Raw genomic sequence first — 23,439 nt, forward strand, 5'->3', positions numbered from 1 at the left:
GTGAAGGTTGTTGTTGTTGGGTTGGTAGCAGAGCTCTCATGTTTAGTGTTAAGTTCAGTGAGATCATAGAACGGGATCAAGAATTTTCTACTGACAGGAAAAAGATCTCAGCTAACATAGCTGTAGATCACATGGATAAGTCTCTGTGGTTGCATTTATTTTACATTTATTTTACTACCTCTTACTAGAGCTGTCTTTAGTAAGCACAAAATATCTTTGGTTGTACACCTGTGCAATAGCAATAAAGTATCTTGATTCCTGTTAAATGTACTTACTGAATGAGTGACCTTTTCAGGCTAAAACAACAAAATGACAAATACAGAAGGACGACTTTTTTCTTCTTTTATAATGCGTTGCATCACCACCTGGTATCAGAACAGGACTCAGTATTGGAAGATAATCAAAAATCAAACAACTTGGACTCGGATCAGGGGCAAAAATGTGGTTGTAACATCTCTAGATTAGTCAGCTTTAAAAACTAAAACTATTATTTATGAACTAACATTAACACTAATGACACTAATTTATATATTTTTATTATGTTGTTTGAACCCAAGGGTCTCATTATCTGAATTTTCTAACTTGTTGGATTGCTCTATAGGTGCCCTTTTTTATACTTTGAGCACCCGCCCCGCCAAAGGTCTCTGCACGGCCCTGCTGCCAGGGAGAGCCAGCGGGAGCGTCGCCTATGCTCCACAGCGCTCCGGAGGACAGGGAGATGGATCTCAACCGCTCCGCCTAGATATGCCCCCAGAGACCGACTGGCGGCGCGAAGCCGACTTTAGAAACAGTCCGTACAGCTTGGTTCGGTGCCATCCGCCCCCTCAGCGGTCCAACAGAGACCCCTACAGAGCCCCCCAGGTCTGTTCGCTCTGCCAGCATCTTCCCGCTGAGCCGTCATGCCCGTTCTGCTCATCCTGCAGAACCCGTCTGTCCAGGCTTCGTCTCAGCAGCAAATGATGAAAGCTGCATGGACTCACTGCGGTGTAGGCTGATAAGCTTCAGAGGAGCTAGAGCCTCCGACCCAAAGCTGACCTACGGACAGAACTCAGAGATGGGTCTCTGCTGAATGGAGACGCAGACAGTTGGACTGGTGGGTCAGAATAGTCAGACTCAGAGAACTGCAAGGATGTGTCAGATTTTTATTTTGATTCAAATTAAATTTAGATAATCTAGAAATGAAAAGGCTCCTAACCCAATCTGATGATGTCATTAACACAAATAATCAATGCTAGTTTATCTCAGTATTTATTTGAAATGTAACTTAAACTGTTAGGAGACTGAAACAGAACGAGAACATCCTGATATTTGATCTGTTTCAGCCTCTGCAGCAGCAAAAACGACAGCTGTGAGCCTCATGCTCAGCTGTTCCTGAGTCTCCTGGTTCGGGTCCAGTCCCAGTTAACATGACTGTCCCTAAATGGATCCTGTCTGCTGCTGAATATGAAGGACCAGAAGAAGAATGGACTTCCTGTATTCTGTCTGGTTAAACCGTCTTTTATCTTGTTTCCTGTAGGCTCGCGGCTCTGCGTTGTGCGTAGATGATCTCAGCTGAACTCACCAGATCTTTTCTCGTCTTGTTTGGGATGTGCCGCCTTTAGATTCAAATTGAAGCTTTATTTTAACAAGAGTTGCCGCTAATATTTAGCATGATGTTTATTCTAGCCTGGATGTTTTGTTCTTAGGGCGATGCCTCTGCTGCTCCCAGCTCTGATTTAGTGCACTTTAGAAGTGTTAATGGTAGGTTTATTTTTGGCTTCCTGGGGTCTCCTGTCCCTTCCTGGGAACAGTTTCTGGTTAAACGATGAAGGAATATTAAAACCACACAAGTCCTAGTCCCATCTTCTCACACCCCACATACCTGGGCCCTCATTTATCAAACATTTGTAGAAACTGTCCTAAATTCCTTCCTACGCATAAAATTTTGAATTTTCATATGAACAGTCAAACTCCAGATTTATGAAACATGCAGTGACCTCTCGTACGCACGTTCCTCTGCAAACGTCTGATGATAAATCCCACCTGTGCGTACCCAGGTGCTCATTCTCAGTCATTTACATACAGAAACGCCCTCAATTAACCATATTTGGTCAAGCTGCATCCTCTGCAATTTAGGGAATAGGGAGCCTAAGTCTCCTCCCTTTCCGGTTGGCTCAAGGGTCGCTGGAAGAACGATAAAATGAATGCAAGGCAACGGGGCTAAAAGAGCTACTTTCTAATCCGCTTTGCCTTAGACCCTGGATTTCACATGTTGTACTTATATTTAAATGAAAACTAATGATGGGTGTTTCGACCACGCCAGTCATGAACTTTGAGATTTATCAGCTTGTAAAAGTTCGTAATTAGCATGACTACACATCAGACATCGGCATGTTGCATATGAGTCTTCTACTGATGAGAGGATTTCTTCTGTCAGTGGAAGGACCAGGTGAGTTGTTGCTTTAGTTCCTAGAAACTTGTGCCTGGACTGTAGTGACCTCGTCGTCGTCGTCTTCCTCCGCTTATCCGGGTCCGGGTCGCGGGGGCAGCATCCCAACTAGGGAGCTCCAGACCATCCTCTCCCCGGCCTTCTCCACCAGCTCCTCTGGAAAGACCCCAAGGCGTTCCCGGACCAGATTGGAGATGTAACCTCTCCAACGTGTCCTGGGTCGACCCGGGGGCCTCCTGCTAGCAGGACATGCCCGAAACATCTCCCCAGGGAGGCGTCCAGGAGGCATCCTGACCAGATGCCCAAACCACCTCAACTGACTCCTCTCGATCCGCAGGAGCAGCGGTTCTACTCCGAGTCCCTCCCGAATGTCCGAGCTCCTCACCCTATCTCTAAGGCTGAGCCCGGCCACCCTACGGAGGAAGCTCATTTTGGCCGCTTGTATTCACAATCTCGTTCTTTCGGTCATTACCCAAAGCTCATGACCATAGGTGAGGATTGGGACGTAGATCGACCGGTAAATCGAGAGCCTGGCTTTCTGGCTCAGCTCCCTCTTCCCCACGACAGATCGGCTCAGCGTCCGCTTCACTGCAGACGCTGAACCAATCCGCCTGTCGATCTCCCGATCCCTCCTACCCTCACTCGTGAACAAGACCCCGAGATACTTAAACTCCTCCACTTGAGGTAGGACCTCTCTCCCGACCCGGAGTTGGCAAGCCACCCTTTCACGGTCGAGAACCAAGGTCTCAGATTTGGAGGTGCTGATCCTCATCCCAGCCGCTTCACACTCAGCCACAAACCTACCCAGCACGAGCTGAAAATCAGAGCTGGATGAAGCTAGGAGGACCACATCATCCACAAAAAGCAAAGAGATTCTCCTGCCACCAAACTCGACACACTCCATACCACGGCTGCGCCTAGAAATTCTGTCCATAAAGGTAATGAACAGAACCGGTGACAAAGGGCAGCCCTGGCGGAGTCCAACCCTCACCGGGAACAGGTCCGACTTACTACCGGCTATGCGGACCAAACTCACTCTCCTCTGGTAAAGGGACGGAATGGCCCTTAACAGAAAGCCACCCACCCCATACTCCTGGAGCATCCCCCCCCCAAGGGTGTAGTGACCTGTTATTTATAATTTTATAATAAGTTAATAAATACACTAAACCCACAGTACGTGAAAGAAAATAAGATTTATAAAGTCTGAATATGTTTTCCCGCAGCTCAGCTCTGTTAAATAAGCAGATGGCTGCTTAAGCTGGACAATATATAAGAAAGTGTTCACAGCTAACTAATCTTTTATTTAAAAAAGAATATTAATTTTTATTTTAATATTTAATTTCTAAGGTTTAGATGTCTGTGAACATTACATATGTTTCTGATTAGTGTAAAAAAGGTAATACCAGGCATGCAAGATATTCTTAATAACAGGTCTGGATGTGGTTCGGTCTGAGGTATAAAACTCTGCCCTGGGCCTAAAGCCCTACAGATAGATTTAGTTTCTATAAACACCACCAACAAATAAACAACAACTGGAATCTGCTTTGTTCCTTAAATTGAATCACGTAGTTTAGTGAGTTCTGCACGCTCATACGTTCAACAGCGTCTTTGCCAGCTGATTGGTTCTTTTGGTAGATCAGTTCATTTGGCCCCAGTTATGTGTCTGCATACCCCTCCGAAAGTAGTCGTGCCCCTGATTGGATTCATGTGGTTTATCTGTCGCTCCACAAAGGGTCCCAAATCACTCCAGAAGATCTCCTTCAGGGAGATCAGTGCGCCCACGAAGGACGCGTTCCCTCCAGAGATCACGCTCTGCCAAATCCTCCAATAACAGGAAGACAAAACAATCTTTCATTTCAAAAGCACGTGGCGCTTCGCAAGAACAATACAACTAATTAAAAAAAATTAATGAAAATATTTTAAAAGATTAACACCATCATAAAAGTGAGAAGTGTAATAATTGTGATTACAAAATAACAGGAAATCAGCCATTCTACGACGTCACGGGTGTTTTAGCACCAATTCTGTGACCGCCATTTTTACACCAAAATAAACATTTATTAGGTAAAATAATTTGTGGATGACGAACATGTTGACTGAGACCTTTGCTATTGTAGATCCCCCATTCTACCACTAGAATCTGTTTGTAAGCTGGTCTGAGCTCTTATATTTAGGAACATTTCTGAGCACAAGTACCAATTGGTAAATACCACACAATGTGTGAAATTGTCCTTATGCTCGAATTATGCACAGATCTGTTATTAAGCATGGTTGATAAATGAGGGCCCTGGTGTTACAGATCTGATCTGAAGGTAAAAGTTGCATTAATGTTAGTTCCTCCTCTAATGCTACCGAAGCTAAACTCCAAACTTCCCCTTAGTTCAAGTTTGTTTCAGATCAAACAGTGATGTTTTCATTGTGTCAGAGTTTCTTTAGTTTTTGCTTTCTGCTTTGCCAGATATTCTGTTGAGTTTTGGAATATTTTTGATGCTTATTTTTCTACATTGTCCACTAAACTGAGACAATACGATGATTAAAACATTTGAAGCTCCAGCATGTCTCCGGTGATGATTCAGCTCCTGTCTGACTTTGTTTTTGGTTTTCAGGGGTCTCATTTATCACACATTGCGTAGAATCCTTACTAAAACCATACTTAAGCTCAGCAAAAAAATTACTTACACCAATTAGGTTTGTGATCTATCAAACATGGAGTACGCACAGCTGCACGCAATCTTCGCTTCATAAATTATTTTGTTACGAGCCTCTTCTGGGACACATCATTGTTGGCAGTCAACTAGGGTTGTGTTGAAAGTAGTCGATTCTCATAAATACCGTATTTTCCAGACTATAAGTCACACTTTTTTTTTCATTGTCTGGCCGGTCCTGTGACTTATACTCCGGAGCGACTTATATGCCAAATTATGTAAACAGCGGTGCAGCGGGCCGACTCCGGACCAGAATGAGCTCTCCTGCCCCGCCATCACCTGCTGGAGGCTGTTGCTCCTCCACATTACCATCACCTGCTGGACACGTCTGCTCCTTCACCACGCCATCACCTGCTGGAGACCGTTGCGAGCTTGGCCTCGCTCCGGGCCCACCTGGAGCACCAGCACTCCTACCGCTCTCTGGATGTGACGTCTGGGGGGATTCAATCGGTTTGTGTATCAGTCTTTGGACTGTGGGAGGAAGCTGGAGAACCCGGAGGGAACCCACGCATGCGCAGGAAGAAAGATCCCAGGCTGTGAAGTGAATCCAGGACCTTCTTACTGCAAGGCAACAGCTCTAACCACTACCCCACTGTCCTAATGGAAAGAACAACATCCAGGTTGAATCTCAGGTACAGAAGTAATTTCAAAGTAGTAACTGTTATTTCAGAAGTGAGAAACTGAGTAGTTAAACATACGACTTTACTTAAAAGTAACTATTAATATAATGAGTAACTACGTTTTGAGTAACACCGCCCTTTATCCTCGCTGATATATTTTTAAGTACGACCGGAAGTGACTTTGTGGTTTATTTTGTAAGGGTGGACCGGTTGTAGCTATTCGTGTTGCTAGGTTATTGTCGATGACATCATGAGGCTTTCGAGTCTCCATCTGCGACATGACTCCCTTTCTCGTTAACGGTCACTCCGGAGGTTTGTTTCACCGGAACCGAGAAGCTTCAGTCGGTAAGAACGACTCTCTTAACCCGCTTCCTCCTCCGCGGCGCTTCGGGCTGCTTTTCTCTGAGCTAACCGTTAGCAGCTGCCAGGTAAGCGGATCGGAGCGAGGACAGGATGACCTGTTACTCCTCTAATGATGGAGGAGATGAAACCGGAGAAAATCACGGTTAATGGTCGGTCCTGCTGGCTTGAATCGGTACGTTCTGAAGGAGAAATGTCACATTTTCCTCTGAGAGTTAGCGTCTATGAATTATTTCACAGAGCGGGTTCCCATAAGGTGGTTTCTGTGCTGTGTGCTTGTATCAGTTTTATTGGGTTGTGAAGTAATAAGAATGTGTTAGCTGTTCTGTTGAGTTCATAAAGAGCAGCTGCTCCACGAATCAATGCTGATTTACTTCTGTCGGTATTTGTTTTCCTCGTCTAATCCTGGAATTCCCTCCCTATAATCTGCATTTTTAATCCATTCTAATTTATTCTTGTTCCATAACTGTTTAATGCCGGTTTGTGGACTTCAGCTGCTTTTTACTCCGTTTCAGTCTTGGTTCCTGAAAACCTTGAGAGTACTTTTTTAGTTTCAGAAAATGCTCTAACTCTAGGGATGAGCCAGAGTTTCATCACGGCACAGACAGCTAACTGGCAGCTTTCTCTAGATTTACTGACTTTATTATTTAAAGTGTGAACATGCTGGAGCTTCTGTGGGTTATCGGGGTTTCTACAGGGTTACATTTGGGCCCAGTTCACAAGGCTAAGTGATTGTGCCGATTTTTGACTTGATTCCACTCTTCTGACAACCTTAAGACCCTAAGTTTGGGTCTTGTTACCAGCAGAGACTCGGTGTGGTACTATTCCTCTAGCTAAGTATAAGAAAAACACAGTTTGGTTCTAGCAGCAATCAGGAGAACCTCTGGTGGTAGTTGGGTATCTGCTGAAGGATGGAGCTCTGATCCTGAATCAGGATTTGTCGGGTTTCTTAAAAACCTTCAGATCATCTAAACAGTTGGCCTCACCTCTTTGAGGTGTTTTTTCTGTGATGTTCTATTAGAAGGACTGGACTGAGAGAAAAATCAGCTCCTCCCCCTCTCTCTGTGTCTCAGGTATAAAGTGATGCAGCAGAAGTTGTGTTCTACAAGTTCTGGTTCCTTCCTGCTGGAGAGGAACGGTCAGGCCTGTGGGGCTGTCACCGACTCAGTCTCTTCTTGTGATCTCCCCTTCCGCTGCCCCCGATGTGGTGAGAAGGAGCGTTTCCGCAGCTTGGCCTCGCTCCGGGCCCACCTGGAGCACCAGCACTCCTACCGCTCTCTGGATGTGACGTCTGGGGGATTCAGCATTACAGGAAAACTCCCAGATCCGCTGACCTCTGCCTTTCCCTGGCAGGACATGAGTCTCCCAACTCGCAGGGGGCAGCAGAGTGCCGTAAGGCCGCCACACCTTCGCTCCCTAAGTGACAGCAGGGACAGCGGTTACCTGCACTCCTACAGCTCTGTGAGGAGGCGCACTCAGAGTGTTGGGGTGGGCACACAGGCAGAGGAGGAGGAGGAGGAGGATGAAAGAAGCAGAAGTGAGCAGGACATCAAGCTGTCCAACAAAAGGTCAGACGCAGGCCATCAATACCACAACCACCATCACTTCCTGTTCTCTGCTCCAGCTTCCTTCAGCCCAGACCCACACCAGGACCCAGACCCAAACCTGGACCTGGTTGGTAAGTCTCACGGTCCCAACACATTCACCGCTTGACCCGTGACGTTAAATCTTGTTTCCTCCAGCTCAGAGCTCCTTCTCTGGCGTGGAGACTGCGGCGGCCTCAGCGGCGGTGCGTCGGCGGCTGGCCCGGATCCTGAGAGCAGCAGACAGCACCATGCAGCGCCGGCTGGCCCAGCTCAGCACGGAGCTGGCCAGAACCGACACGGAGCTGCTGTGTGAGCGTGCCCACTCGCAGCACCTGGCCCAGGAACGCCAGGAAGTAGCAGACCGGGAGCGGTCTTTGAGCCGGCAGGTGGACGTCGCCGTCATGGTGATCGCAGCGCTGAAGGAGCAGCTCAACGCCTCAGAGAACGAGCTGGAGCGCCGGGAGAGGTGAGAGCCTCTGGAGCTGCTGCCTGCTGGTAGACCTGGTATTTATCTGCTTCATTTTGGACTTTCAGAGAGGTTCTGACCATCCAGATGTTCCTGGAGGCAGCAGCTCGACAGGAGACGAGTGGAAAAGTCCGGATCCAGCGGTTCATCGAGAACCTGTTGGGTCGCATTGCTCTGGCTGAGAAGCTGGTGGAGTATTACCAGGTGAACAGCAGCCAGCCTCGGTGTAACCACTACAAGGTACAGCAGCCAGCGCGGTGGTTGTGATCCGTTTGCCTATAGATTCTGGATTAAAGTAGGGTTTTTGTGTACATTTGACCCATTTTTAGTTGAGTGTGTTTTTATAAACCGTTTTTTTCTCATTCTGCTCATTGTGCATCGATCCAAAGTTAACGTTTTCTTCTTTTAGCAGCAGAGTGATAACGGACCTCACAGAATCACGAAAAGCAGGTGAGTCCAAACCCCTCCAGATCTCTGTGCTCTGTCTTTAGCTCCTGTTAGTCCGAGGATCCTCGTGTGGGTCTTGTTTTCATGTTGTTGTCACGTTTAATTCCTCACTGACCCCTGCTGCACACTGGAAGCGTCAGCGGCGTGGAAAGGTTTACTCGCGACTGTCGCTGCTCTCCAGTGCACACCAGGAAAGTCCCAGCTGCGAAGCGGCTTCTCCGCTGTGCTCCTCGCTCGACTCCCTCGTGTTTATGCCGTCCACCATTAAAAATCGATTTGATTCAGATTCTCAAGAATTAGAATCGATTAATGTGATTTAATAAGTCGCATTTTGGGGGGAGATTTTATTATTTTTCTTACAAAATCTCAGACCAAGCGTTTCACATTGCAAGACAAGTACCGGTGACAATAACAGAATAAACAACCAGGGCGCAGCAGCGCGCCACGGTCTCCAGCAGAGGATGGCGGTGTTTGAAACCCTCCCAACGGGCGGGTAGAGCACCCGAGGCACCCCCCCCCCCCCACAGGCTGCAGCAGGTGATAATGGTGTTTGAAACCCTCCCAGCGGGGCAGAGGAGCTGAAACCTGGACCGGAGCCGGCCCACAGCAGCGCGCAACGGTCTCCAGCAGGTGATGGCGGGGTGGAGGAGCTGCAGCCAGCCTCCAGCAGCCAGCCTCCAGCTAGTGATGGCGGGGTGGAGAAGCAGGCAGCCTCCATCAGCTGATGGCAGGGTGGAGGAGCAGAAGCCAGCCTCCAGCTGGTGATGGCGGGGTGCAGGAGCTGCAGCCAGCCTCCAGCAGCCAGCCTCCAGCTAGTGATGGCGGGGTGGAGGAGCAGCCATGCCCAGCGGGTGATGGTAATGTGGAGGAGCAACAGCCTCCAGCAGGTGATGGCGGGGCAGGAGAGCTCATTCCTGGTCCGGAGTCGTCCCGCAGCACCGCGGTATACATAATTTGGTAAATAAGTCGCTCCGGAGTATAAGTCGCAGGACTGGCCAGACTATGAAAAAAAAAGTGTGACTTATAGTCCGGAAAATACGGTATTTATGAGAATCGACTATTTTCAACACAACCCTAGTTAACTGCCAACAATGTGTCCCAGAAGAGGCTCGTAACAAAAATAGAACCTGACCCTTTGGCGGCGTGGAGCGGCGTGCTGCTTCTGAAAGTCGCCGCGTCGCAGCTCTTTAAGTCACCCCCATAGAATATAATGGATTGTGTCTGAAGCAGTGGCGTTCCACGCTGATGCTTCCAGTGTGCAGAAAGCTTTAGCGTGTAAAATGCCTCATCAGAGTCGCAGCCTGAATCTGAACCTCGGCCCGGTTCAAACAGCAGGATACATGAGTTCTCTAGAAACATGATAAATGATACGTGTGTGTGTGCGCGTGTGTGTGTGCCAGCTTTCGGAGCCCGTTGGCAGAGTTTTGGTGACTTCAGCTACTAAACTAAACTGGAACAATCTTAACTAAAGAAGCAGGAAGTAGGAAAGAGCAGGAGCACCCTGAGTGGAGAACCGGGCCGCAGATTCCCGTAGACCAGTTGCTGTGGTTCCAGTTCTGTGGCTGAAGCTCTCCCTGGTGTTCGCAGGTCAGCAGGAGGTCAGCTGTTCCCGTCTGGTCTCTATGACAACAGAGCCCAGTCCTCCTCCCACTTTGGTCCTTCCTTCTCCAAAGCTGGTTTGGATCGGGAATGGGAGCGCCGGGAGCGCTTGGCCCAGTCTTCCAGGCTGTTCTGTCGGCCCGAGCACAGAGACGACATCTGGAACCGCCAACGGCGCCGGTCCACTGGATACGAGGCATAGAACTTTAGAGAACCGGGTGAAGCGGTTATTCCAGAGTGTTCATGTGAGGGAAGTTCTGTTCATCGGGAACCCAGAGTTCTTCTACGGTCTGCTGTTGGCTCTGTTTCCAGATGATAATCTATGAGGCTTTACTTCTGTTTGGGACAGATTGTAGACAACATCCACAAGTGGAGCACAGGTCTCCTCCAACGCCACACCTAATGTCATCCTCCTCCTCTGATCCAAATGAAACCTGAAATCAACCGTTCACTAGATGGTAACCGAGTCAGGATCTGCCACGGATTCTTAGTCTGGATTAGATCCCGGATGGGTGAGTGGCACCTTTAACTGTCAGCACAAACACAATGACCCCAACGGTATCCTGATACCTTCCTGTACAAACCCACCGTCCGGTGGGTTACTGTCTGAGCTGGACCCAGGAGATGTCTCAAGCTGTCCAACAAACACGAGGGACTTTTGGCTCAATGTCCTTCAGTCGGTCCCGTGGAAAACAGCCCTAGCTGCAGGTTCGGTTCTGTTTCAGATCAGGTTTCTTATCCAGCCTGGGTCCGGTACTGATCCACCAAGGGGAGCCAGGGCGAGATGAGAAACTAGGTTCAGGAGGTTCTTGAGGGCCAAATCAGCATGAATCCGCTGCATAAAATAGTCCCACCCACCAGCTGTTCCCCCCTGCTCCTGTACCGGACCTAAAGGCATTTCCACCAATCCTTCGTGTGCCGATGAATCCGTTTTCTGCCCGGTCAGGACAGCTTTTACCTGCAGGATGAGTTTGGGTTAGAGGTGAGCTCAGGCCAAGGAGATGTGCTCTTTTAGGTGTTTAACTCCTTCACACACTAACGGGGGAGGTGACCAGCCCCACGCTGCTCCCAACACACACCCGTAGTAAATAAACGGTCTGACCACCAGAACCAGAACCCTTAGGTTTGCCTCTGATAAGAATGTAAATGTCCCAGACCGTGTCTGTTGTGAACACGTCTTTGCTGTCCTTGGTTAAGTTGTTTTTATCTATTTGATATAAACCTTTGTACTCGTGGTCCAGTGGAAGCAGCAGTTTCCCTCCTCTGTGGGGTTTTTATTCATCAGCTTGTTTCTGAGTCACTTCTCTGATGTCATGTTGAGGATTTCCTGCTGAAATACATGTTTAATCAGTCAGTCAGAGTAAATGTTTCATTAGTGTCATAAAGCAGGAGCTGAGCTGGGTGGAGGTTGTTTCAGGGTACGGTACCACGGTACTATAGTTAATGCTGTTATTACCTAGGTTATAAACACTTTATGACCCCGTTAATAGTAAGTCAAAAGGACCTGATCTGTGAGATGTCTGTAAACTAAATAATAAACACAGGGTTTCCCCCAGCGCTTTATAAGCCTGGCGGGCTTATAAAGCCCCGCCCGACCCTACCGTGTCCGCTGACACGAATGGCGCAGCGAAACTAGAGCCCTCCATCAGCTGAACCCAGGTAACCCCCCACCCCCCCGATGGCCAAAGCCGCCAGGCTTAACTCGCTTTCTGGGGTAAACCCAGAAACAGTTTAATAAGTATTAATAAAGCCTGTAGACTGTAAAGATTAACGGTTAATCCAGGATCTCACTGGACTGTGACTGTTGGAGACAGATTACAGACCGTCTGAGCGTGGTTCCTAAAGGTTTTGGGTCTATGGCATGCCATTGTGTGTTTTATGGGTTTGCATTGACCTTTATAGTACATTGGGAGATGTTACTCAGCTGTTAATGTTTTGCTTCAAATCCAGAGCAAACAAACTGAAGCGTTTTTATTAGGGCCGGGACTTTAACGCGTTAATTATGATTAATTAATTAGAAAAAAATAATGTGTTAAAAAAATTCACGCATTTAGTCGCAGCTTGCATTTCGAGCAAGGCGGAACCTTTGTCATTGCACGACTTCCTCGTAGACTGAATATCGCTGACGCACACAACAATGCACAGTGCTAATGGCTACTAAAACGGAATAAAAACAGAAAAAACAAATGATTTGATCTCGTCTGAAACAGTTCTAAGTAAAGTTGACATATTTAAACTCTATTTCTACAAAACTCGTAAAGCTACTCTTCTGTGTTTGGGCAGAAATCAGCCTTTTGTTATCTGTGGTTTCTTTTCCTGCATTTTTGTGGGTTTTTATGTTTGACCAGAAGAAACCTGCAGCTGCCACTGCTCTACTGCTCCTCCTACTACAGCGTCGTGTTTCTGTGATAGCATGCTTCATATGTAGCAAAACGGTAAAGTATTTATAAGCTCCTGTTATTCTGTAAGTGTTTTGTAGCAGAGAAAGGTCTATTTTGATTGTTTATGAAGGAAAGTTGCACTAATACGAGGGTTTGGATTTATGCGGTTGTAGCTGACAATCAGCTGGGTTTACGCACCGGTAGCAACGTTTGCAGCATCTCCCCTGAAGGAAGGAAAGGAAAGAGTTCAGTGTTAGATTCTGACACCTTCGGTGGAGAACAAAGCCGTTTCCATGTTGTGTAGACGAGTTAGTGGGTGTTCCTGAGTTCATGGCGTTTGTCTGTAGGGGTTTCTATTAAAGAAATAATCTCTAGTTTTGTGCCTTTCCTTGACAACTCTGTAGTCTGTAACTCACTGTGCAAAATGCAATACTACAAACAGCTGGAGCAACATGTGGAGAAAGCTGTCAGTTTGTGAAGCCCAACCATTAAAGAGCAAACATGTTGCCAACATTCCTGTTGTCGGGTCCTGTTTGTCATCAATACAAACCTGGAAAAATTTATTCCACAGGAGAAGTAAATCTTTAAATAAAATGAATAAAACAACCATTGTTACATTTATTTTGACCATAATCTTTATTAAAGGCATCATAAAGCCATTTTTTTCATGTTTTATTGAATTAACTCGATTTAGGTAATAAACTGAATCTTCATCCGAGCCTGAAAGGACTAACCCCGGCTTTCCACTGGCCGTGGAAGCGGTCACAGAACGTAATAGTGGCGTTCTGCCCGCAAGCTCGTTCCCAATCGCGAGCGATTTTGATGCGAAACGGGAATGAAAGTGTTCCACACAGCTGATCCCGTGACGTCACGAAATCACGGGAGAATTGCAACGCCACACGTGATTTTAGAAATTCACACACAATATTTGTGTGTGTGTGTGTGTGTGTGTGTGTGTGTGTGTGTGTGTGTGTGTGTGTGTGTGTGTGTGTGTGTGTGTGTGTGTGTGTGTGTGTGTGTGTGTGTCTGCTCTGTCTTCTCGATCCCCAGTGAGTCGTGGAGGATGGCTGCTTATACTGAGCCAGGATTCTCTGGAGGTTTCTTCCTGTTAAAAGGGAGTTTTCCTCTCCACTGTCGCTTCATGCTTGCTTAGTATGAGGATTGCTGTATAGTCACTGACACTCGTCAGTGACTTGATGCAATTTGCTGGGTTTCTTATATAGGAAACATTATTTCTGATTGGCTTAATGAACTGACCTGAATTGGAATGTTTATTATGTGAAGTGCCTTGAGACGACTCTTGTCGTGATTTGGCGCTATATAAATAAAATGGAATTGAATTGAATTGCGTCATCAACCGCAACACATGTCGAGATTCTGGTCTCTGTGATACTTTTTTAAAAAAACCTTTAACAACTTTCAAACAAACAACCAAACAATTATTTGAAATAATTCTACATTCGTTGCTGCTTTGTCTAAAGTTTCAGAGCATTAACTAATCATCCTAAAATTAACTACTTTCATTTAAAAAAAACATATTTTCAGAAAAGGCACTTGAGCCTTTTTTCCCCGCAGCAATGGATTGTGGGTAATACCCCTCACCCGAGTCAGCAGCGATGCAGACTTGGGTGAAGTTCAGATCAAGGGTGTAAAAGGGGTGTGATCAACTTCTACATTTGAGAATCGAGACACCCTACAGACTCACACCCCCTGGTCGAGATCGCGCAGTTGAAGGGTGGAAGTGTGAGGATGGCATGCCCTCGCAGCTGGGCGGGGGGCAAGGGCCTTTTTAGCCTTTGGTTACAGTCGTTGATTTGGACACTGCCAAGTGTCTTGAACAACCTTTGTTCAGAGAGAGTTTGCTGCATAGGCTAACTGCTAGGTTAAGGTTAGGTTAACAGATAAACTGGTATTTTGTTGAAAGAACACAGTCACGTGACCTTAGATCCACATTTCATTCCAGGAACAATTGATTTAGGTTTCATTTAAAAAGTGTGTTCCCTAAACTACCAACATGAGATTCCAGTCCTGAGTGTAGACGAGACTTTCTGCAGCAGCTCTTAGAGCCTTGTTTAAAACATCGATGCAAAGTCCTGGGGCCTCATTCATAAAGCTTGCTTACGCACAAAATGGGGTGGGAAAACTGCGTGAACAACTTTCCACGCAAACTTTGGGATTCATAAAGGAAAACGTAGCAGAAAAATGTGGCAACTTTAAGTTGACTAAGGACCTGGCTTACGCACATGGGGAGCACCTGCAGTGCTGCTGCTGAGAAGATACATTATGAATTCCAGCAGCATTATACTTCTACCCCCCCACCCCACACACACACACAGAGTCTGAAGAGCAGGATATGGAATGAGACAAAATGTCATGCGTCTGTGACAGCATGAGCGTCCTGTCACTGTGACCCGACTGATCATGCACCCTGGCTACTTGGCCAAGAGGATGTCCCTTTGGCTGACTGGTTAGTGTGAGTGACTCTCATCCGGAGTCCAGGGATCGGATCCCGCCCGGGCCCTCGCCTTTCCACCCTGCCACACGTCAATTATAGAACCAACACAGAAGACATGATTTTTATCTTTTATTTTCTTGCCAATTCTTTAAGTGTTCCTGAAATTACAGTCAGGACATCACATATTCTGTGCAGTTCTTCTTGCACTTCGTTCATCGCACCAATCACATCCCTCTGTGCCTGCAGGACAGCGTCCGTTAGCACCCGGCCACCTCTAGGAGCGCCATGCGCCCGAGGCGCACTGGTAGGACAGGCCGACTCTGCAGTCACATCTATGGTCGCCGCCCAGGATGCCTCGTTGGACGCTTCGTCCAGAGCCACTGGGGGGGATACGACAAGATTTTGTTTTGTTTTATATTTTAATGACGGACACATTTGATCTGTATTAATAAAAGGCTTAAACGTTACCAGTCTCCTCTGCATGGTCTGTGTCTCACTCCTCCTCCGGCACGAGGCCACACACGCTTGCCGGTCCGAGTACTGCTGAGATCCTAACGGTGAGCGGTGGGAGATCAGAGGTGCCAGGGCCTCCTCCAGTGGCAGACACACTCTGGCGTTGGCAAAACATTTTGTTTTTTAGCCTCCACCTTCAGATCGGACCTTTTTTTTATATCCGCCACAGATCTCTCTGAAGAACTCACAGCATTGACGGCTTCAGCGACGCTGTGCCACTCCGTGGATTTTCTCTTATTTGTTTTGCAAAAGCACTTCCTTTCATTTCTCCACCTCACCCACAAGTACCTCAATTTCTGCTTCGGTGAAATAGCGCTTCCTTGATCTGCAGTTGCCATCATTAATGGTGGAGCGCTGCAACGAGCCGGCTTATATATATGCATGAGATCCACAAGACACTTTGCATTGACCATTTATGGCAGAAAGTGGGCGTGTTGAGGGCGAGATGTGATCCAGAAACACCTGAGAACCTTTTTAGGTAGAGTGATTTATAAAGCTGTGCTACTCCATGTTTGATAGATCACAAACCTACTTGGCGTAAGTACTTTTTTTTTCCTGAGCTTTACAGTTTTAGTAAGGATTCCACGCAATATTTGATAAATGAGACTACTGATGAATTAGAGACGTCATCCCTTTAAGAGGGAGTGAGATCCTCCTTCAAAGCCACCATAGGAGTGTGACCATGTTGGCTTCCAGGAGACGGTGAGGAGGAACCAGCGGACTGATCCACACACCCCCAAACCTCTCCTGTTAAGAGACATTGTCTGATGCAGGATGTCTGCAGGCGACTCAGCAGGACGCAATCTGGTGTCGGTAGACTTTGAGATCTTCGGTCATGTCCAGGGTCAGTATGTTTAACTGTGAAAGCCCGCGGCCTGTAAAATGATCCACTGCAGCCTAATTTAGGAAGCAGCAGGTTCAGCTGCTGCAGAGCGAGAGCTCTCCTCACTTTCTGCTGCTAGATTTATAAAAGCAAAGAGAAAACAGCTGTTTATCACTGATTATCTCTGTTTATTTTCAGGAGTCTGTTTCAGAATGGTGAGTTCATCGGCTCGTGTGTTACTGATTCTTCAGCTGAAAACTCATTAAACACAAACATCTTTATTTTTACCCTGAAATGAATCAGATTTAGAACAAATGTTCTGTAATACATGAGATCACTTATTATTTTATTTGTCTTTGTATGAAGCTGTAAATGCAAAAAAGTAAAGCTGACTTTGAGTCAAACTATATAAAGTACATTTCACAACAGAACAAATAAAAACATTATGGATGAGATCAAAGGTTGTGGCCTCGGCATGTTTTTAAAAAATGTAAAACAATTAAAATGTCAAGCAAAATAGGATAAAAAAGCCACAAATTGAATTACAGTGAAGACTGGATTTGAAAAGACTAGTCAGATAAATGAATATCTTGAAAAGAAATACTATATATACAAGTATATATACGTGTGTGTATATATATATATATATATATATATATATATATATATATATATATACAGGTCCTTCTCAAATAATTAGTGTAAGGGGTTAATTTACACCTAATTAATGACCCATAAGACATGAGATTCCATAATGAATATGGAATCAATCTTATGGATCTTTGGGTAATTTTAACCAGAAGATTGGAACTTTTTATTGTAGGGATTATGTAACACTTTGTATTAACTGAGTGACAAGAGAAGAGAGAGTCACCTTTAAAACTTTTAAGAAGACTTATTTCTAAACAATTTTAAACAATATTAACTCTAAATTCTAAATGAATGGATGGGTCTGGTGTGAATGAGACATGAGATGAATGGTGTATGTGTGAATGATGTTTGTAATCAGAACTCTCGTATCTGGAGAAGCAAGTCTGAATGATGTTGTGATGTTTTGCTTTTAGCTATGATCGGAGTTTCATAAACACATTAGACGCCATGTTGTCGCTCTACACATACCCTTGGGATGAGACCTCCGTACAGATCCAGAATGCCAGGTCCTCGAACCCCCCTTTGGTACTGGAGCCGATGAAACAGCGACAGCAGTACGACAGACTAGTCTTTGGATTGTCTCCAGGTAAAAAGCGACAGTTGGTTGACAGCGTCAGATGGACCCCTTTTGGGTCAGTGAGTTCAGCTTTTATACTGAAAGGAACCGTTGCTTGGTTGGTAAAATGCAACAGATTTTATCCAGCTTGTTGGTTCTTTGCTTAAAAAGGAAGTCCGGGTGGCCGGTCCGATACTTCTCTTAGCATGCAGTGAACTGAAGAGAACTGTTGAGGACTGAACTAAGATGGCGTGGGGACTGGTTTTATTAATCTGGATGTTTTGATTTCTGGTCAGATCAAGGTTGGCAGATTTATAAACACCACAGAGACTACAGGGAGTACAGAATTATTAGGCAAGTTGTATTTTTGAGGAATAATTTTATTATTGAACAACAACAACCATGTTCTCACTGAACCCAAACAACTCATTAATATCAAAGCTGAATGTTTTTGAAAGTAGTTTTTAATTTTAGCTATTTTAGGGGGATATCTGTATGTGCAGGTGACTATTACTGTGCATAATTATTAGGCAACTTAACAAAAAACAAATATATACCCATTTCAATTATTTTTACCAGTGAAACCAATATAACATCTCCACATAACCAAATATACATTTCTGACATTCAAAAACAATACAAAAACAAATCAGCGACCAGTATAGCCACCTTTCTTTGCAAGGACACTCAAAATCCTGCCATCCATGGATTCTGTCAGTGTTTTGATCTGTTCACCATCAACATTGCGTGCAGCAGCAACCACAGCCTCCCAGACACTGTTCAGAGAGGTGTACTGTTTTCCCTCCTTGTAAATCTCACATTTGATGATGGACCACAGGTTCTCAATGGGGTTCAGATCAGGTGAACAAGGAGGTCATGTCATTAGTTTGTCTTCTTTTATACCCTTTCTTGCCAGCCACGCTGTGGAGTACTTGGACGCGTGTGATGGAGCATTGTCCTGCATGAAAATCATGTTTTTCTTGAAGGATGCAGACTTCTTCCTGTACCACTGCTTGAAGAAGGTGTCTTCCAGAAACTGGCAGTAGGACTGGGAATTGAGCTTGACTCCATCCTCAACCCGAAAAGGCCCCACAAGCTCATCTTTGATGATACCAGCCCAAACCAGTACTCCACCTCCACCTTGCTGGCGTCTGAGTCGGACTGGAGCTCTCTGCCCTTTACCAATCCAGCCACGGGCCCATCCATCTGGCTCATCAAGACTCACTCTCATTTCATCAGTCCATAAAATCTAGCGGCCTTAAGCTCATCCAGAGTGTTGGGTCTTGCGTCTCTCAACTTTCTCTTCACAATATCCCACAGATTCTCTATGGGGTTCAGGTCAGGAGAGTTGGCAGGCCAATTGGGCACAGTAATACCATGGTCAGTAAACCATTTGCCAGTGGTTTTGGCACTGTGAGCAGGTGCCAGGTCGTGCTGAAAAATGAAATCTTCATCTCCATAAAGCTTTTCAGCAGATGGAAGCATGAAGTGCTCCAAAATCTCCTGATAGCATTGACCCTGCCCTTGATAAATCACAGTGGACCAACACCAGCAGCTGACATGGCACCCCAGACCATCACTGACTGTGGGTACTTGACACGACTTCAGGCATTTTGGCATTTCCCTCTGACCAGTCTTCCTCCAGACTCTGGCACCTTGATTTCCGAATGACATGCAATATTTGCTTTCACCCCAAAAAAGTGCTTTGGACCACTGAGCAAAAGTCCAGTGCTACTTCTCTGTAGCCCAGGTCAGGCACTTCTGCTGATGTTTCTGGTTCATAAGTAGCTTGACCTGGGGAATGCGGCACCTGTAGCCTATTTCCTGCACACGCCTGTACACGGTGGCTCTGGATGTTCCTACTCCAGACTCAGTCCACTGCTTCCGTAGGTCCCCCAGGGTCTGGAATCGGTCCTTCTCCACAATCTTCCCCAGGGTCTGGTCACCTCTTCTCGTTGTGCAGCGTTTTCTGCCACACTTTTTCTTCCCACAGACTTCCCACTGAGGTGCCTTGATACATCACTCTGGGAACAGCCTATTCGTTCTGAAATTTCTTTCTATGTCTTACCTTCTTGCTTGAGGGTGTCAATGATGGCCTTCTGGACAGCAGTCAGGTCGGCAGTCTTACCCATGATTGCGGTTTTGAGTAATGAACCAGGCTGGGAGTTTTTAAAAGCCTCAGGAATCTTTTGCAGGTGTTTAGAGTAAATTAGTTGATTCAGATGATTAGGTTAATAGCTCGTTTAGAGAACCTTTTCATGATATGCTAATTTTTTGAGATAGGAATTTTGGGTTTTCATGAGCTGTATGCCAAAATCATCAATATTATAAACAATAAAAGGTTTGAACTACTTCAGTTGTGTGTAGTGAATCTAATATATATGAAAGTCTAATGTTTATCAGTACATTACAGAAAATAATGAACTTTATCACAATATGCTAATTTTTTGAGAAGGACCTGTATATATGATCATTATTCTTTGCAGAGTTTTTTTCTGAATATCTGACATTACACTAAAATCACAAAGTAAACATTTGTGAATCCAAAACCCTGCAATTCAGCTCCAAAACAAGTTCCTGGCCATATGATTCACTTTTTACTGTTTTTTACAATGCTGATTATTATAATTTTATATATATATAAAACATGGCACCAAAGGGGTTAAATCTCAAAACACACAAACACTTGACTTTGTTTGGTGAGGACTGAAGTTAAGGACGGAATATGTGGAAAAATAAATTTGACTTTCGAAATATTAGATTTTTTTTACATCTTTTGATCAGTCATTTTCTGTGCGAAGGGTCCCCGATGTAGCTTAAATTAAAGGAACATCCAAGGATTAAAGCATCACTATTATCTCTAATGTTGCAACACATGATAAAATGAGAAATAATAACAGTAACTTATTGTAGTTAATCCCACATTAAGCCTTTAATAAGGCTCATTATTAGCTTCAGTTGAATCAAATGATTATTATTATTTTTATTCCTGTCTTCATTTTACTTTTATTTTGGTGACCCTGAACACATTTCCTGTCCTACAGTACACAGAGAAGGAGGGTTTGAGGCTGGGTCTGGTGGGCTGGGTGAAGAACACGTATGGTGGGACGGTGGTGGGCCAGGCCCAGGGTCCAGCCCCCTTGGTGGAGGAGATGTGAGTTCACACTTTAACACAAATAAGACCAGCTTTTACTTTGGGATTTCCCCTCCCACCTGACAGTTGTAGAGCAGGGGATGTCACTACTGATCCTGGTTGGGCCGGTATCTGCTCCAACACGCTTGATTTAGTGGTTGAAGCACCTGCTCAGCACCTCATGAGGCTCTGAAGAAGCCTGTTAACCACCTGCTGATTAGAATCATGTGTGTTGAAGCAGGGAAACAACTAAAACATGCTGTAGTGGCCCTCCAGGACTGAGAGCCCCTGTTGAAGAGTGTAGGAGGCTCATGGTAAAGTGGTGATGATGTTTATAACCACTAGGTGGAGCTCTTCCCCTTCACAGCATTCTGCCATGGTTCAGTTATGTAACTCAGATCAAATAATCTGAAGTGAAATGACAAACAGAAACAATCTAAACCATCAAATCTAAGCAGTCCCACTCACCTGGTCCATAGCAGAACACAAAACAAACATCCTTCCCTGTAGCTTACAGGAGTCACTGATTTAAGGTGGAACTACTTCTGTAGGAGTCTACTCAAAACCAAATAAAATCATGTCATTCCTGTGGAACACATTAGTCACTTTGACCCTTTAAACTTTCTCTTTTCAAAAGGAGAACACTGTTTTTCACACTGACGCCTTCCTGTTCACTCCACTTTCACCATGACCTCACTTCCTGTCAGGCATGGGAACCAGGATACAGGAATGTTGGGGAAAAAAGGAGGAAACATTCCTGCTGGTGGGAGGCGAGGAGTTGGAGATTTTTGGTCTTTTTCTGCTCTCCACACCTGGTTGGTGCTTCTCCTTCACCCACCTGCCTCTCCTTCCACTGAAGCCATTGATTCTGATTCCTAGTGAACAGCTCCCACTTGCCTATGAAGGGCTGGCTCATAAGCAGGTCTCTAGAGCAGGAGAACAGAAGTGGGGTTACCATGATGTGCAGCAGTAATAAACAAGATGCTGTGACATAATCACCTGAGATTTCCTGTTTATTATGTCAGAACGCTGAACCCGGTGCGTGACGGGAGGACAGAGATCTGTGAGTTTTAGAGCAAATTATAATCCAGCTCTAATATGTGTTTTTGGACATTAGTGGGTCATGGAGCAGATCAGCCAGCTGCATTTGGAGACTTTTTTTTTTTGACGGTATAAGAAGTGGGACATCTATTCTCTGTGTCTGAGCTTCAGTCGGTGCAGTTCTGACCCTGATCCGATACAATCTCCTCTAATCTACAGCCACGCTCTCCAAAGAAGCGCCGCTGCAGAAAACTCTCATTCTCAGGGTTAAATTTAACTGAAGGAATGTTTTGGTTTTCCCATCATGCCCCTGGGGCACCAGATGAGGACTTGGCCCCTGACCTGTCTGCAGTTTTGGGCCCAGAAGTGGTGAGACCAACAACATAGATCCGTCTGATGGGATTTAGTTCTTTCGAGGAGTTTGGAGCAGCTGGTTTGTGTTAAAAGATCTTTGTTTTAAGTTATTTATTTTCTAGTTTTGTTATATAGATTCCTGTTTTATTCATGTTGTTTACAGCTGATGTTTCCTCCAGTTTGAGCTAACCTATCCTGATGTCATTTTATTTTGAAAGAACATCTCCATGAGCTGCTTGCTCCTATGTATTCTCTCCATGTTCTATGTAGTTCAGCTGTATCATGCATTCTGTATCCTGTCTGCAGGAAGGTTTGGTTGAGTAAAGAAGGAAGTCCATCATGTCGGATCACCAGAGCTTCCTTCACCAACCAGAGGGCCATCGATAAACTGGAGATGTCTGGGTTCAGCACTCGGTTCTGAGCAGCTGAGCGGCTTCTTCTCCACTATCGGGAGCAGAGAAGATGCTAAGAGCTACGGTTACAAAATGTAACAACAATTTTCTGCTGCAGGCTGAGTTATCAGCCAGAGAAATGTGAGATTTTAATTTTAAAACATTTTGTTTGTTTTGTTATAAAAGCATCCTAATATTCAGACATTCAGTTGGACCGTGTAGAACTAGAGCTCTTATTAGTCTGACACAAAATAATCTGAGAAAAGAAAACCTTTGATGGAATTTGGTGGCTTTTCAACACATTTTGATAATTTAAATAACTGTAAAACTATCCAAATGATAAAAAATGTATTTCTTGCTTTTGTGTGTGTTCTTATTTATTTATTTATTTATTTTCCAGTAAAGCACGTTTTGGTTTTTGATGTTTCTGATGCTCATAGAAGCATCATTCGCTTAGGTAATAATGGGATCTGGTTCAGAAACAGTACGGTTGTGATGTTTGATACAAAAAGTTGAAAACAGGCTGAGTTTGATGTCTGTAAGACTAGTTGTTGAGTTTACTCGTTGCATTTGAGATGATTTCATGCCTTGTTGATAATTTACCCAAATGATGAGTTTACATTTACAGGTCAGAGTCAGTGGCGTCTCTGGCATTAGTTAAGTGGGACAGAAGAACTCAACAGCTGTTAGCAGCAACACCGTTAGCCACATTAAAATCCACAGGCTGCACGCTGACAGTGGTCAGGGGGAAGCCCTGCCTGGAGTACAGGACAGTCATCATGGACTGTGTGGACTGGTGTGAGCGTAACCACCTTCACTTGGGGATTGACTTCCAGAGAAACACTCCCCCTCACTCACCAGTAAACATCCAGGGAGCAGACATTGAGGTGGTGAATATATTAAGTGCCTGGGTGTTCATCTCAACAGCA

The 23,439-nt window shown here is 45.3% G+C and overlaps 3 protein-coding genes across 11 annotated transcripts in view; all 3 read left to right on the forward strand.

The window, feature by feature from the left end:
• LOC107396544 (ubiquitin carboxyl-terminal hydrolase 54) overlaps nt 1-4,981 on the forward strand; it is a 143,777-nt gene extending 138,796 nt beyond the window's left edge. For all 5 annotated transcript variants that reach the window (XM_070542630.1, XM_070542629.1, XM_070542628.1 and 2 more), the window contains one exon: nt 665-4,981. In XM_070542630.1, the coding sequence (XP_070398731.1) occupies nt 665-960 (296 nt within the window). In that variant the 3' untranslated portion in view covers nt 961-4,981. The remainder of the gene's footprint in view (nt 1-664) is intronic.
• A 981-nt stretch (nt 4,982-5,962) lies between these two features.
• Nucleotides 5,963-10,620, forward strand: znf365 (zinc finger protein 365). 3 transcript variants are annotated; one of them, XM_015976310.3, is made up of 6 exons: nt 5,963-6,098; nt 7,187-7,791; nt 7,856-8,165; nt 8,234-8,405; nt 8,575-8,615; nt 10,200-10,620. In XM_015976310.3, the coding sequence occupies exons 2-6, from the start codon at nt 7,197-7,199 to the stop codon at nt 10,411-10,413; spliced, it is 1,332 nt and encodes a 443-aa protein (XP_015831796.1). In that variant the 5' UTR covers nt 5,963-6,098; nt 7,187-7,196; the 3' UTR covers nt 10,414-10,620. The 3 variants fall into 3 exon arrangements, with proteins under 3 accessions (XP_015831796.1, XP_015831794.1, XP_015831795.1); XM_015976308.3 differs by lacking the exon at nt 5,963-6,098 and adding an exon at nt 6,136-6,288; XM_015976309.3 differs by lacking the exon at nt 5,963-6,098 and adding an exon at nt 6,137-6,288 and having other exon boundaries at nt 8,578-8,615.
• A 5,601-nt stretch (nt 10,621-16,221) lies between these two features.
• On the forward strand, nt 16,222-22,869 carry LOC139061482 (acylphosphatase-2-like). Of its 3 annotated transcripts, XM_070542633.1 has the most exons (5): nt 16,267-16,404; nt 16,582-16,598; nt 17,448-17,620; nt 20,635-20,744; nt 22,425-22,675. In XM_070542633.1, exons 1-5 carry the CDS (start codon nt 16,396-16,398, stop codon nt 22,440-22,442), a joined length of 327 nt encoding a protein of 108 aa, XP_070398734.1. In that variant the 5' UTR covers nt 16,267-16,395; the 3' UTR covers nt 22,443-22,675. The 3 variants fall into 3 exon arrangements, with proteins under 3 accessions (XP_015831798.1, XP_070398734.1, XP_015831797.1); XM_015976311.3 differs by lacking the exon at nt 17,448-17,620 and having other exon boundaries at nt 22,425-22,869; XM_015976312.3 differs by lacking the exons at nt 16,582-16,598; nt 17,448-17,620 and having other exon boundaries at nt 16,222-16,404; nt 22,425-22,869.
• The last annotated feature ends 570 nt before the right edge of the window (nt 22,870-23,439 follow it).

Source organism: Nothobranchius furzeri, chromosome 12, assembly GCF_043380555.1.
Source record: "Nothobranchius furzeri strain GRZ-AD chromosome 12, NfurGRZ-RIMD1, whole genome shotgun sequence".
In the NCBI taxonomy this organism is placed as follows: Eukaryota; Metazoa; Chordata; class Actinopteri; order Cyprinodontiformes; family Nothobranchiidae; genus Nothobranchius; species Nothobranchius furzeri.

Excerpts from the sequence above, each read along its gene's own strand:
- znf365 (XM_015976308.3), top strand. The coding sequence starts at position 6,263 with ATGGTCGGTCCTGCTGGCTTGAATCG. Across the intron at positions 7,792-7,855 it reads CCCAAACCTGGACCTGGTTG|CTCAGAGCTCCTTCTCTGGC; the intron begins GTAAGTCTCACG and ends TGTTTCCTCCAG. Across the intron at positions 8,616-10,199 it reads CACAGAATCACGAAAAGCAG|GTCAGCAGGAGGTCAGCTGT; the intron begins GTGAGTCCAAAC and ends TGGTGTTCGCAG.
- LOC139061482 (XM_070542633.1), top strand. Across the intron at positions 17,621-20,634 it reads AGTCTTTGGATTGTCTCCAG|TACACAGAGAAGGAGGGTTT; the intron begins GTAAAAAGCGAC and ends CCTGTCCTACAG.